Raw genomic sequence first — 14,362 nt, 5'->3', positions numbered from 1 at the left:
TTATCAGGCAGAGGGTACTAACTCAACCAAAAAGGTATATCAATCCAGTAACTATTTGCATACAGCAGTGATCTAAGCTATGTAAATTTGATGGTTTGCTGAGCTAATAATAAACTGTTGAGATGATAGCCTGTTCAGAAAAAATAATTCCCTTATCATTCACAAAATGACGTTGATGTTCGGAAACAGAGAAGAGTATTTAAAATGGTAATGCCCTAATGTTAGTTGCAGGCGTTAAAGCAACAACAACAAAATCCCATGACTAAAACTGTCAATCTCAGATAACTTGGCCCCTCAAACAATCTAACTTCCCCTTTCATGTAAAAAGTCATGACCATCATGATTTTAGGGAAAGATGATCATTTTGTACATTTGAACTGTGAGTTTGACCAATTCCTCCTTTTTAATATTTTTTAATATAAAAACATTGAAAACCTTTATAAACAAATCCATATGATGGAAATCCTTCACAGTGATGGAGAACTTGAACTCCTGTACTGTAGTTACCTAGTGCTGATTGATAGACCTATCTGTGATTGACTGACCACACTTCCTAGCTACTCAATCATCTTCATGACATAATCAGAAAGCTCCCATTTCAGTGGGTAATTACACTAAACAAAAACATAAACATAACATGAAACAATTTCAAAGATTTAACTGAGTTCATAAGGAAATCAGTCAATTCAAATGAATTCATTAGGCCCTAATCTATGGATTTCACATGACAGGGAATACAGATATGAATCTGTTGGTCACAGATACCTTAAAAAAGGTAGGGTCTGGATCAGAAAATCTGTCAGTATCTGGTGTGAATAACATTTGCATCATGCAAAACTACAAATCGCTGCAAGATCCTGCACGTCATCTCTAGCTGACACTTTTGCTAACAGGTATTGTGTCAATTTAAAACTAGCACAAGATAGTTCACATAATTGTCAATTTAAAGATATTTTGCCAATTTATTCATTATTACATTTAACTAACACAGTTAATCCAGAGATTCTTACCTTTGCCTCGATTCGGCAGTCTCGTCCAGATCATCATGGCATTTGTAGTTCTTTATGATAGCCATATTAGCAGCTAATTTGCATTTCATTTTTGCGGGGTTAATCCAGGCAAATATATTGATAAATCACCTTGTCCTAGTGGGATTTACAGTTATCAAAACATCATGAGGGTAAGCCTACATGAAACACAGCCTTTATTTTAAGTGTTTCTAAAATCCCCTATGGGAATAATGAATGGTGGAAAAACAATTGGAATCATTTCCCTGTTTGACTGCTGGGTTTTATGGGTATTATGACTCATACTGTGGTATACTCTATGACCAATTTACATACACCAACATCAATTTGATCCCAAATAAAAAAGCCATGTAACATCCTTTTAACACATTTTATTGTTAGAGATATGACCCATTTTTATATATACAAGCACATCTAGGTACGGGATACACTCTAGCGCATACAAACCACTCCAAAGCATAGTCTTCATTTAGTATAAATGTATAATGAATCAATAAGACAGTGTTTTATATTGTAATGAAATGTAACACTAATCCATCTATTTGTATCCAAGAAAATCTCAGATTCTCATCCACTTAGTTTAATTTGTAACCAAGCATACTTTACCTAAAGATACACCAGTCTGTCAATGTTTTTAGTTGCTGAGTTTGCTACAAGTATTGTCTGTGAATTGTGTAATAACTTATGCAACCATGAGAACACGGTCTCTGAATATATCATTTTATGACAGTGAAGGATGTAGGGGATGAGGGTTTGAGAGCTGAAAGCCTCAGGCCGAGACTCATAACTTGACTGAGAAGGAGGTTCCGCAGGAGCAACCGTGGTCTGCCTGGGGGTTCTTCAGCATCTGGAAGGAGGAGCGGATCAGCTCATGAGTATAGTCCAGTGTCGAGCCTTTCACAAACTCCAGGCTATCTTGGTCCACAATGATCCCTACCCCTCCCTGCTCAAACACCCTGAGAAAAAAATGTGGTGCAGTAGAAAGAGTTTAGAATGGAATAAAAAAAAGGAGAATTTGAAGGGATTGAGGACAGAGAGATAGCATGTAACACAGTGTAATGATCAGCTATACAAACCCACAGACTGTGTGGTGAAGAAAGCGCAACAGCGCCTCTTCAACCTCAGGACGCTGAAGAAAATTGGCTTGTCACCTAAAACCCTCACAAACTTTTACAGATGCACAATTGAGAGCATCCTGTCAGGCTGTATCACCGCCTGGTACGGCAACTGCACCGCCCTCAACCGCAAGGCTCTCCAGAGGGTAGTGCAGTCTGCACAACGCATCACCGGGGGCAAACTATCTGCCTTCCAGGACACCTACAGCACCCAATGTCACAGGAATGGCAAAAAGATCAAGGACAACAACCACCCAAGACCCTGCCCATTCACCACACTAACATCCAGAAGTCAAGGTCAGTACAGGTGCATCAAAGCTGGGACCGAGAGACTGAAAAACAGTTTCTATTTCAAGGCCATCAGACTGTTAAACAGCCATCACTAACACAGAGAGGCTGCTGCCTACATACAGACTTGAAATCATTGGCCACTTTAATAAATGGATCACTAGCCACTTTAATAATTATACTTTAATAATGTTTACATACCTTGCATCACTCATATGTATATACTGTATTTTATACCATCTATTGCATCTTGCCTATGCCACTCTGTCATTGCCCATCCGTATATGTATATATTCTTATTCCATTCCTTTACTTAGATTTGTGTGAATTAGGTAGTTGTTGTGGAATTGTTAGATTACATGTTAGATATTGCTGCACTGTTGAAACTAGAAGCACAAGCATTTCGCTACACTCGCAATAACATTGCTAACCATGTGTTAGTGACCAATAAAATTTGATTTGAGATAATGATTGTGTTAGCACAAATAATTGTGTTCCTGCTGCATGCCATTCAAAACATTAAATAATTCATTCATAATGATGTATTCTTGAATGATTACAGAGGTACAATCAATCAATGACAATTACCTGTCATCCTCGTTCCTAGTACTGTCAACGATAAACTTGTACTGGAACCCAGAGCAGCCTCCCCCTTCCACCTGTATTCTCAGGTACTCTCCCTTGTCCATGATCTCTCCTAACCTCTGAACAACATACAGAGAAAAGGGTAATTATGTAAGTCCTTGACATTGTGGAGTGTCCTTGTATCAGGGTTGATGAAAGTGAAAGTGAGTGCTCGAGAAAAACAGAGCTTTTACAGCCCACACATATGGGAATTATTTCAAATGAGAAGCTACATTGTATACTGTACATGACATGTAAGCAATTTGAGTGAATAATTGCCCTAACCTTAACACATGATGCACTGAGGTATACTTTCTCTTCAACTGGACTGGACTCTGCTGTTTCCTCTTCGGCTGATGTGCTGCTTAATCGAGAGAAATCTGTGTAGAGGGGTTGTGACCTTTGGGAACATCTCAGTAATATTGGTTGGCCCACATTGGTGACAAGGGGAGCAGAGGCCCTAAAATAAATACAATTATTCAGTCAAATCAGAGTACCAAAGATGCTCAAGCCATACACATCACTCACTTTGAATATACACCACATGACCAAAGGTATGTGGACACCTGCTCGTCAAACATCTCATTCTAAAATCATGGGCATTAATATGGAGTTGGTCCTCCTTTGCTGCTATAACAGCCTCCACTCTTCTGGGAAGGCTTTCCACTAGATGTTGGAACATTGCTGCAGGGACTTGCGTCCATTCAGTCACAAGAGCATTAGTGAGGTCGGGCACTGATGTTGGCTCGCAGTCGGGGTTCCAATTCATCCCAAAGGTGTTTGGCAGGGTTGCGGTCAGGGCTCTGTGCAGGCCAGTCAAGTTCTTCCACACCGATCTCGACAAACCATTTCTGTTTGGACCTCGCTTTGTGCACGGGGGCATTGTCATGCTGGAACAGGAAGGCCCTTCCCCAAAGTGTTTACATAAAGTTGGAAGCACATAATCTTCTAGAATGTCACTGTATGCTGTAGTGTTAATATTTCCCTTCACTGGAACTAAGAGTCCTAACCCAAATCATGAAAAACAGCCCGAGACCATTATTCCTCTTCCACCAAACTTTACAGTTGGCACTATCCATTCGGGCAGGGGGCGTAGTCCAATTGCGGTGAGCTTTACACCACTCCAGCCGACGCTTCCATGGTTGCTCATTTCATGAAGCTCCCGACGAACAGTTATTGTGCTGATGTTGCTTCCAGGGCAGTTTGTAACTCGGTAGTGAGTGTTGCAACAGAGGACAGCACTCGGGGTTCCCATTCTGTGAGCTTGTGTGGCCTACCACTTCGCGGCTCCGTTGTTGTTGTTGCTCTTAGACGTTTCCATTTCAGAATAACAGCACTTACAGTTGACCTGGGCAGATCTAGCAGGGCAACATTTTTACGAACTGACTTGCTGGAAAGGTGGCATCCTATGACGATGCCATGTTGAAAGTCACTGAGCTCTTCAGTAAGGCCATTCTACTGCCAATATCTGTCTATGGAGACTGCATGGCTATGTGCATAAATCTTATAAACCTGTCAGCAACAGGTGTGGCTGAAATAGCCAAATCCACTCATTTGTAAATATAGTGTAGTTACAATTTCTTCATCCAAATAAAAACGAATCAACTAGTTAATGCTGACCAACTAAGTACAAATGAATGCAACTCTATGCCTATGCTACTGACATATAAGGCCTAACGTTACACTGACAGCAGTACAGTCTACTAGTTACTACTACTTATGCCTCGATAGTGCATCACACCGATAGTGTTATGGCATTTTGGTACACCAGAAGTACATTCATTTCCAATGGAACGCTTATGCGTCAAACTGTATGCTTGACAGAAATGGTAGCAGAAGGTGAATGTTTAACTTTTGTTGCACACATATCCAGATGATGCTGCGTACCATTTTTCACAAAGCCGCTATCGGTGTTATCGAGGCGTTCGCTGCAGGGAAGGGGTGGCAGGTAGCCTAGTGGTTAGAGCGTTGGGCCAGTAACTAGAAGGTTGCTGGAACAAATGCCCGAGCTGACAAGGTAAAAATCTGTCGTTCTGCCCCTGAACAAGGCAGTTAACCCACTGTTCCCTGGTAGGCTGTCATTATAAATAAGAATATGTTCTTAACTGACTTGCCTAGTTAAATAAAGGTTAAAAAAATATATATTTTAAAAAGGGCGTTTGTGCAAAATTCTATGCTTACAGTTTGACGCATATGTTGATAAATCCAATGTAGGTACCACATAGAACGCAATACTACAAGGCAAACACAGCATTCTATTGGAAATCAATGTACTTCTGGTGTACGAAAATGTGATAACACTGTCAGTGTGATCGGGGCGTTACCCCTTGATCACACCAAGAGTAGTTGCGTAAAATAGTAGGCAGCATCATCAGAAGTTCAACATTCACCTTCTGCTACCATTTCTGTCAAGCAGTCTACACATATGTTGGATAAATCCAACATAGGCACCAGAGAACACACTGCCACTGCTCTTGCGAAGCAAACGCAGCGTTCCATTGGAATTCATGAATTTCCGGGGTACCAAAATGCAATATACTGTTTGTGTGATCGAGGCATTAGCTTTGGAACACAACATCGGGAGTCTGTTGGTTAATATTGTGGTAAGGTTTTTTTTTTCCATCGCCACCCACCAGAACGATGCACAACTCTGGGAGTCTAACCTGTGTCCCAAAGCCTATAGGGATGGGTCCAGCCTTGGGGTCATGTATAAAGGCTCAGTGCATCATGAGAGCTGGCTAGACCCATGTGTAGCTAGATCAAGACACACAACGTAGCTAGATGACGAAAGCTTGACTGACACAAAATGATAACCAATGCTGTAATGTTAAGAGAGCGGAATGGACAGAATTAAGTTGTTTATATGACTTCTTAAACAATTCCCGTATATTTAAATACCCATATAATTGCTTATTGTATACCTAGCAAGGGTCCATGCTCTTGTCTTTGTCGCACTCAACATAGCTCCTCGACCTAGGAATGACATCTTCCATAACACTGTAGCTAGAAAGCCCACCCCCAACATGGAGAAACTGCGGCGTCAGATCAAGTGACGGAAAACGATTGGTCACGACGTCACAAGAAACGCCTACCGTGCAATATATAAAATATCTGATTCGTTACATTCAACGTCAGTCAGCGGACCTGGTAGATTCGCGACATTTTCCTGTGACAAGGAGTGTCTGTCGGCCTGCACCTGAAGCAAAGATGTTTTATAAGTAACCCAAGATAGACCAGAGCCTGTCGTTTCTAATGGGAGAAAATTAATAATCGTGGGCAGAACAAGCAAGGAGGTGGACAGAGCCAAGAACGAGCTAGTGAGATCCTATTGTCGCGTTGTAGCATTTATTTGCATATATCTGTTAGGGAATACCTACTCTGCGAAGTGCGCGTGTGCAGTAACGCAATTCGCCCTTGCACTCCCAAACAACGCACCTTTTAGAAACGTTGACAAAGGGTAGTCTACAAAACACCGATTCCAGTTTTGGCAACAAAAAACACTGTATGGTGATCAAATGTTTAATCGATGAGAAAATGTGCAGAATTTCGTCCAAAATCCATATCGCTCAATCTTCTCCCACCTCCGGCAACTGGGCTTCCTCTCATGACCATATTTGGTAGTGAGTGGAAACGCCAACCAGCTGCTGGCTGGAATGCTTATCATTAAAACATCCGGTGAAATATCTGGCTTATTCTAACTGTGCCTGAAGGACCCAAGCGGTGTGTTTTAAAAAGTTGTTTTGTTCGCCTAATATATATTTTTCACAACTTGTTCTATCGGTGTATATTCAAACGAAGATAGAAAGGTAGTTAACAAGTGAACGTTGGATTGATGGATTTGTTACTGTAGACTAAGGGTTGCCAAACTTTTTTTCGTCCACGACCTCATTTGGATATCTGAAAATTCTCGCGACCCCAACCAGCCAATGTTTACATTTTATTTGGGGCTATGGCAGGCAATTGCAAAACATTCTAACAGTAGAAAATAGTAAAAATAAAGAAAACCCTGGAATGAGTAGGTGTGTCCACACGTTTAAATGGTACTGTATATACATGTTCAAAAGTTTGGGGTCACATTTTCTGTCCTTTAAAATAACATAAAATTGATCAGAAATACAGTGTAGACATTGTTAATGTTGTAAATGACTGTTGTAGCTGGAAACGGCTGATTTTTTAAATGGAATATCTACATAGGCGTACAGAGGCCCATTATCAGCAACCATCACTCCTGTGTTCCAATGATACATTGTTTTAGCTAATCCAAGTTTATCATTTTAAAAGGTTAATTGATCATTAGAAAACCCCTTTGCAATTATGTTAACACAGCTGAAAACTGTTGTACTGATTAAAGAAGCAATAAAACTGGCCTTCTTTAGACTAGTTGAGTATCTGGAGCATCAGCATTTGTGGGTTCGATTACAGGCTCAAAATGGCCAGAAGCAAAGAACTTTCTTCTGAAACTCGTCAGTCTATTCTTGTTCTGAGAAATGAAGGCTATTCCATGCAAGAAATTGCCAAGAAACTGAATATCTCGTACAACGCTGTGTACTACTCCCTTCACAGAACAGTGCAAACTGTCTCTAACCAGAATAGAAAGAGGAGCGGGAGGACAAGTACATTAGAGTGTCTAGTTTATGAAACAGATGCCTTACAAGTCCTCAACTGGCAGCTTCATTAAATAGTACCTGCAAAACACCAGTCTCAACGTCAACATTGAAGATGCGACTCCGGGATGCTGGCTTTATAGGTAGAGTTGCAAAGAAAAAGCCATATCTCAGACTGGCCAATAAAAATAAAAGATTTAGATGGGCAAAATAACAGAGACTGGACAGAGGAACTCTGCCTAGAACGCCAGCATCCCAGAGATATTTCTGTATTCTTATTTTCAATACATTTGTAAAAATGTCACTTTTTTTTTTTACTTTGTCATTATGGGGTATTGGGTGTAGATAGGTGTTTTTTATTTATTTAATCCATTTTGAATTCAGGCTGTAATACAGATTGAGGATTTTCTTTATTTAATCAATTTTAGAATAAGGCTGTAACGTAACAAAATGAATACTTGTATGTATGTATGAATACTTTCTGAAGTGTTTTCGGAAAGTATTCAGACCACTTGACTTTTTCCACATTTTGTAACGTTACAGCCGTATTCTAACAATGATTAAATAAAAAATGTTGATCATCAATCTACTCACAATGCCCAATAATGACAAAGCGAAAATAGGTTTTTAGAAATGTTTACAAATGTATACATTTTTTTAAACAGAAATACCTTATGTAAATAAGTATTCAGACCCTTTGCTATGAGACCTGTTTGCATTGATCATCCTTTAGATGTTTCTACAACTTGATTGGATCCACCAGTGGTAAATTCAATTGATTGGACATTTTTATTTATTTAACCTTTATTTAACCAGGTAGGCAAGTTGAGAACAAGTTCTCATTTACGGACCCCAAACTTTGAGGAGTTGGTCCTAAAAAAAACTAATATTTTCCAAGTTAATGGTGTTAATCATTTCTACTAGCCACCTACTAAAGCAACGGTGTGGGTTACTTCCATTCTGTGATGAATGGATCAAAGATGTTCCTCCAATAATTATTGAGTATGGTATGGGGCAGAGCCAAAAAAGATGAGTTAAGGAAACCTCTGAGGCTTTACACCTGTCACAGTGGGGAGACCTGGGGGTAAATTCTATGTCATTTGGTTTTGGAGTAATGAAGTCTATGCACGACTTTGTATTGTATCAATTGATATCTGGCATTGATGGAACAGGAGAGAATTCTTGACAGGGCTTCTCCCCATAGATCATCTGAGATCTCAATATTTAACTCTTTACCCCAGGTCTCCTTGAGATGGCTAGTAGAGGCTTCTGTGTAGTTGGAGAAAAAAGGAGACAAACTGTGAGATGAGGTGTTTTGAATTGGGAGGGCGTTGTGACAAATCATAAAACGAATGTTGTTCAGGGAGGGTGTCAGCATTTTGAATTTCCCCTTTGATATAGTGTCTGACTTGTAAGTAACAGAAAAACATGTGAATGGGAGAACTTATTCTAATTGGATGAATGATACTAATTGCTTATCTATATAGAAGTCTTCCAATGTGGCCAGTCCCTTCTCCCTCCATTCAAGAAACACACCGAGATGGAACAAAATAATGATTAAAGCATATCGGGGTGTATACATAAGTATCAGGCAAGGTGCATGCTTAATCTGGTTTAAAATTCTTAAAGAATTTCTCAAAGCCAAGTTGTTGCCTGTCAGTTTGTATGGAATATGGAACTCTGCTTTGGAGAAAAGCAAGACTGGAAGAGAGGAGTTTGTGATAGACTTGAGTTCCATATTTAGCCACAGGGGGGGTAACAGTGTCCGACTATCAGGGAAACCCAGTTGCCAGTGCGGTAATGCCCTGTCATTTGCAGCCCAGTAATAATGCTTAAAGATGGGTAGGCCTAAGTTGCCACTTTCCTTGGGCTTTTCCTAGTGGGCTTTACGAATATGGTGTTTTTTGTATCCTTAGACAAATTATAAGAGATTGTCCAGTCCAAAGTCTTTAAAAAATGATGAGGTAAGAAAAATCGGGAGATTCTGGCCAAGATAAAGGAACCTGGGGGGAGAAACCATTTCTATGGCATTAATGTACCCCATCATAGAAAGAGGCAGGATTCTCCAGCTCTCCCATGTTTTGATTTAGCTTTGCAACCAGTTCACTGTAGTTTAGCTTGAAGAGGAGCTTTGGATTTCTAGGTATTTTTAGTCCCAGGTAAGTTAAGTGGTCATGCACCACTTTAAATGGTATCCTCTCCCTTGTCAAATTATCTGCGACACACATGAGATCACTTTTCCCCAATGTATTGAATAGCCTGATAGTTTGTGAAATTAATTGATTAAGTCTAGTAGTTTAGGGACATTGGCTACTGGGTCGGAGAGGTATAAAAGTACATCGTCTGCATATAACGAGTCCTCTAGTTGGTAGTGTATCTCCATCCCCTACACCAGACACATACAAAATCACTGGACAACTGATGTTAAAGGTGCAATAAGTAATACAATTAAGTGTAGTAAATGCAAGCTAAGTGCAAAAAAAAAAGAAAAAAAGTAGTGTTTCACCATATAATAAATGTGTTTTGTCATCATAGGAGAGTTTGTAAACTAAGATGTAAGGTAGGTACATGGTACAAGCAAGTCCAAAGTTCCAAACATCGGAATGCACCTAACTCCAGGGTTTATGTTTTTGAGGATGGACCCAGAATGACTGTAAACAATATTACATTAGAGCTTTGGCATGGGTCCTCAGATCCTCAAAAAGCTCTACAGCTGCACCATCACCGCCTGGTATGGCAACTGCTTGGCCTCCAACCGCAAGGAACTACAGAGGGTAGTGCATACTAGAGGTCTACCGATTGATTGGGGCCGATTTCAAGTTTTCATAACAATCGGATCGGTATTTTTGGACACCGATTTAGCCCATTTTTTTTTTACAGCTATATTTAACTAGGCAAGTCAGTTAAGAACACATTCTTATTTTCAACGACGGCCTAAGAACGGTGGGTTAACTGCCTCGTTCAGGGGCAGAACAACAGATTTTCACCTTATCAGCTCGGGGGATTCAATCTTGCAACCTTACAGTTAACTAGTCCAACACAATAATGACCTGCCTCTTGTTGCACTCCACCTGGAGACTGCCTGTTACGCGAATGCAGTAAGCCAAGGTAAGTTGCGAGCTAGCATTAAACTTATCTTATAAAAAAACAATCAATCATAATCACTAGTTAATTACACATGGTTGATGATATTACTAGATATTATCTAGCGTGTCATGCGTTGCGTATAATCTGACTGAGCATACAAGTATTTTAAGTATCTGACTGAGCGGTGGTAGGCAGAAGCAGGCAAGTAAACATTCGTTCAAATAGCACTTTACTGTGTTTTGCCTGCAGCTCTTCGTTGTGCGTCAAGCATTGCGCTGTTTATGACTTCAAGCATATCAACTCCCGAGATGAGGCTGGTGTAACCGAAGTGAAATGGCTGGCTAGTTAGCGCACGCTAATAGCGTTTCAAACGTCACTCGCTCGCTCTGAGCCTTGGAGTGGTTGTTTCCCTTGCTCTGCATGGGTAACGCTGCTTCGAGGGTGGCTGTTGTCATTGTGTTCCTGGTTCGAGCCCAGGGAGGAGCGAGGAGAGGGACGGAAGCTATACTGTTACACTGGCAATACTAAAGTGCCTATCAGAACATCCAATAGTCAAAGGTTAATGAAATACAAATGGTATAGAGAGAAATAGTCCTATAATTCCTATAATAACTACAACCTAAAACTTCTTACCTTGGAATATTGAAGACTCGTGTTAAAAGGAACCACCATCTTTCATATGTTCTCATGTTCTGAGCAAGGAACTTAAACGTTAGCTTTCTTACATGGCAAATATTGCACTTTTACTTTCTTCTCCAACACATTGTTTTAGCATTATTTAAACCAAATTGAACATGTTTCTTTATTTGAGGCTAAATTGATTTTATTGATGTATTATATTAAGTTAAAATAAGTGTTCAACTATAACATTTTCCGTCAAGATAGAACTGCCAAAGGGGGAGGAGTTGCAGTCTACTGCAGAGATAGCCTGCAAAGTAATGTCATACTTTCCAGGTCCATACCCAAACAGTTCGAACTACTAATTTTGAAAATTACTCTCTCCAGAAATAAGTCTCTCACTGTTGCCGCCTGCTACCGACCCCCCTCAGCTCCCAGCTGTGCCCTGGACACCATTTGTGAATTGATCGCCCCACATCTAGCTTCAGAGTTTGTTCTGTTAGGTGACCTAAACTGAGATATGCTTAACACCCCGGCAGTCCTACAATCTAAGCTAGATGCCCTCAATCTCACACAAATCATCAAGGAACCCACCAGGTACAACCCTAAATCTGTAAACAAGGGCACCCTCATAGACGTCATCCTGACCAACTGGCCCTCCAAACACACAATAGCCGCACAATATACAAATAGTCGCAGTCAAATGACCACCCCTCATCACTGTCAAACGCTCCCTAAAACACTTCTGTGAGCAGGCCTTTCTAATCGACCTGGCCCGGGTATCCTGGAAGGACATTGACCTCATCCCGTCAGTTGAGGATGCCTGGTCATTCTTTAAAAGTAACTTCCTCACCATTTTAGATAAGCATGGCTCGTTCAAAAAATGCAGAACTAAGAACAGATATAGCCCGTGGTTCACTCCAGACCTGACTGCCCTCGACCAGCACAAAAACATCCTGTGGCAGACTGCAATAGCATCGAATAGTCCCCGCGATATGCAACTGTTCAGGGAAGTCAGGAACCAATACACGCAGTCAGTCAGGAAAGCTAAGGCCAGCTTCTTCAGGCAGAAATTTGCATCCTGTAGCTCCAACTCCAAAAAGTTATGGGACACTGTGAAGTCCATGGAGAACAAGAGCACCTCCTCCCAGCTGCCCACTGCACTGAGGCTAGGTAACACGGTCACCACCGATAAATCCATGATTATCGAAAACTTCAACAAGCATTTCTCAACGGCTGGCCATGCCTTCCGCCTGGCTACTCCAACCTCGGCCAACAGCTCCGCCCCCCCTGCAGCTACTCGCCCAAGCCTCTCCAGGTTCTCCTTTACCCAAATCCAGATAGCAGATGTTCTGAAAGAGCTGCAAAACCTGGACCCGTACATATCAGCTATGCTTGACAATCTGGACCCTCTATTTCTGAAACTATCTGCCGCCATTGTCGCAACCCCTATTACCAGCCTGTTCAACCTCTCTTTCATATCGTCTGAGATCCCCAAGGAATGGAAAGCTGCCGCAGTCATCCCCCTCTTCAAAGGGGGAGACACCTGGACCCAAACTGTTACAGACCTATATTCATCCTGCCCTGCCTATCTAAGGTCTTCGAAAGTCAACAAACAGGTCACTGACCATCTCGAATCCCACCGTACCTTCTCCGCTGTGCAATCTGGTTTCCGAGCCGGTCACGGGTGCACCTCAGCCACGCTCAAGGTACTAAACGATAGCATAACCGCCATCGATAAAAGACAGTACTGTGCAGCCGTCTTCATCGACCTTGCCAAGGCTTTCGACTCTGTCAATCATCATATTCTTATCGGCAGACTCAGTAGCCTCGGTTTTTCGGATGACTGCCTTGCCTGGTTCACCAACTACTTTGCAGACAGAGTTCAGTGTGTCAAATCTGAGGGCATGCTGTCCGGTCCTCTGGCAGTCTCTATGGGGGTGCCACATGGTTCAAACCTCGGGCCGACTCTTTTCTCTGTATATATCAATGATGTTGCTCTTGCTGCGGTCGATTTCCTGATCCACCTCTACGCAGACGACACCATTCTATATACTTCCGGCACGTCCCTTGACACTGTGCTATCTAACTTCCAAACGAGCTTCAATGCCATACAACACTCCTTCCGTGGCCTCCAACTGCTCTTAAACGCTAGTAAAACCAAATGCATGCTTTTCAACCGTTCGCTGCCTGCACCCGCACGCCTGACTAGCATCACCACCCTGGATGGTTCCGACCTTGAATATGTGGACATCTATAAGTACCTAGGTGTCTGGCTAGACTGTAAATTCTCCTTCCAGACTCATATCAAACATCTCCAATCGAAAATCAAATCTAGAGTCGGCTTTCTATTCCGCAACAAAGCCTCCTTCACTCACGCCGCCAAACATACCCTAGTAAAACTGACTATCCTACCGATCCTCGACTTCGCCGATGTCATCTACAAAATTGCTTCCAACACTCTACTCAGCAAACTGGATGCAGTTTATCACAGTGCCATCCGTTTTGTCACTAAAGCACCTTATACCACTCACCACTGCGACCTGTATGCTCTAGTCGGCTGGCCCTCGCTACATATTCATCGCCAGACCCACTGGCTCCAGGTCATCTACAAGTCCATGCTAGGTAAAGCTCCGCCTTATCTCAGTTCACTGGTCACGATGGCAACACCCATCCGTAGCACGCGCTCCAGCAGGTGTATCTCACTGATCATCCCTAAAGCCAACACCTCATTTGGACGCCTTTCGTTCCAGTTCTCTGCTGCCTGCGACTGGAACGAATTGCAAAAATCGCTGAAGTTGGAGACTTTTATCTCCCTCACCAACTTCAAACATCTGCTATCTGAGCAGCTAACTGATCGCTGCAGCTGTACATAGTCTATCGGTAAATAGCCCACCCATTTTTACCTACCTCATCCCCATACTGTTTTTATTTATTTACTTTTCTGCTCTTTTGCACACCAATATCTCTACCTGTACATGACCATCTGATCATTTAT

At 41.7% G+C, this 14,362-nt stretch overlaps 1 protein-coding gene across 1 annotated transcript; it reads right to left on the bottom strand.

Moving 5' to 3' along the window:
- Positions 1-1,384: 1,384 nt before the first annotated feature.
- LOC109903188 (iron-sulfur cluster assembly 2 homolog, mitochondrial-like) lies at positions 1,385-6,083 on the bottom strand. The gene is made up of 4 exons (XM_020499835.2): positions 5,977-6,083; positions 3,341-3,515; positions 3,020-3,135; positions 1,385-1,984 (listed from the first exon to the last, which is right to left on the bottom strand). Exons 1-4 carry the CDS (start codon positions 6,078-6,080, stop codon positions 1,810-1,812), a joined length of 570 nt encoding a protein of 189 aa, XP_020355424.2. The 5' UTR covers positions 6,081-6,083; the 3' UTR covers positions 1,385-1,809.
- Between the last annotated feature and the right edge of the window lie 8,279 nt (positions 6,084-14,362).

This window comes from Oncorhynchus kisutch, linkage group LG14 (assembly GCF_002021735.2).
Source record: "Oncorhynchus kisutch isolate 150728-3 linkage group LG14, Okis_V2, whole genome shotgun sequence".
Classification (NCBI taxonomy): domain Eukaryota; kingdom Metazoa; phylum Chordata; class Actinopteri; order Salmoniformes; family Salmonidae; genus Oncorhynchus; species Oncorhynchus kisutch.
The sequence above is the reverse complement of the archived record's forward strand: the minus strand, read 5'-3'. Positions and strand labels throughout refer to the sequence as shown.

Bases quoted from the DNA above. Each gene is read 5' to 3' on its own strand.
- LOC109903188 (XM_020499835.2), bottom strand. From the start codon at position 6,080: ATGTTGGGGGTGGGCTTTCTAGCTACAGTGTTATGGAAGATGTCATTC. The intron at 3,516-5,976 runs GTATACAATAAG...TATTTATTTTAG, and splicing joins AGAGCATGGACCCTTGCTAG to GGCCTCTGCTCCCCTTGTCA. The intron at 3,136-3,340 runs GTTAGGGCAATT...TATGTTGTTCAG, and splicing joins TCAGTGCATCATGTGTTAAG to AGGTTAGGAGAGATCATGGA.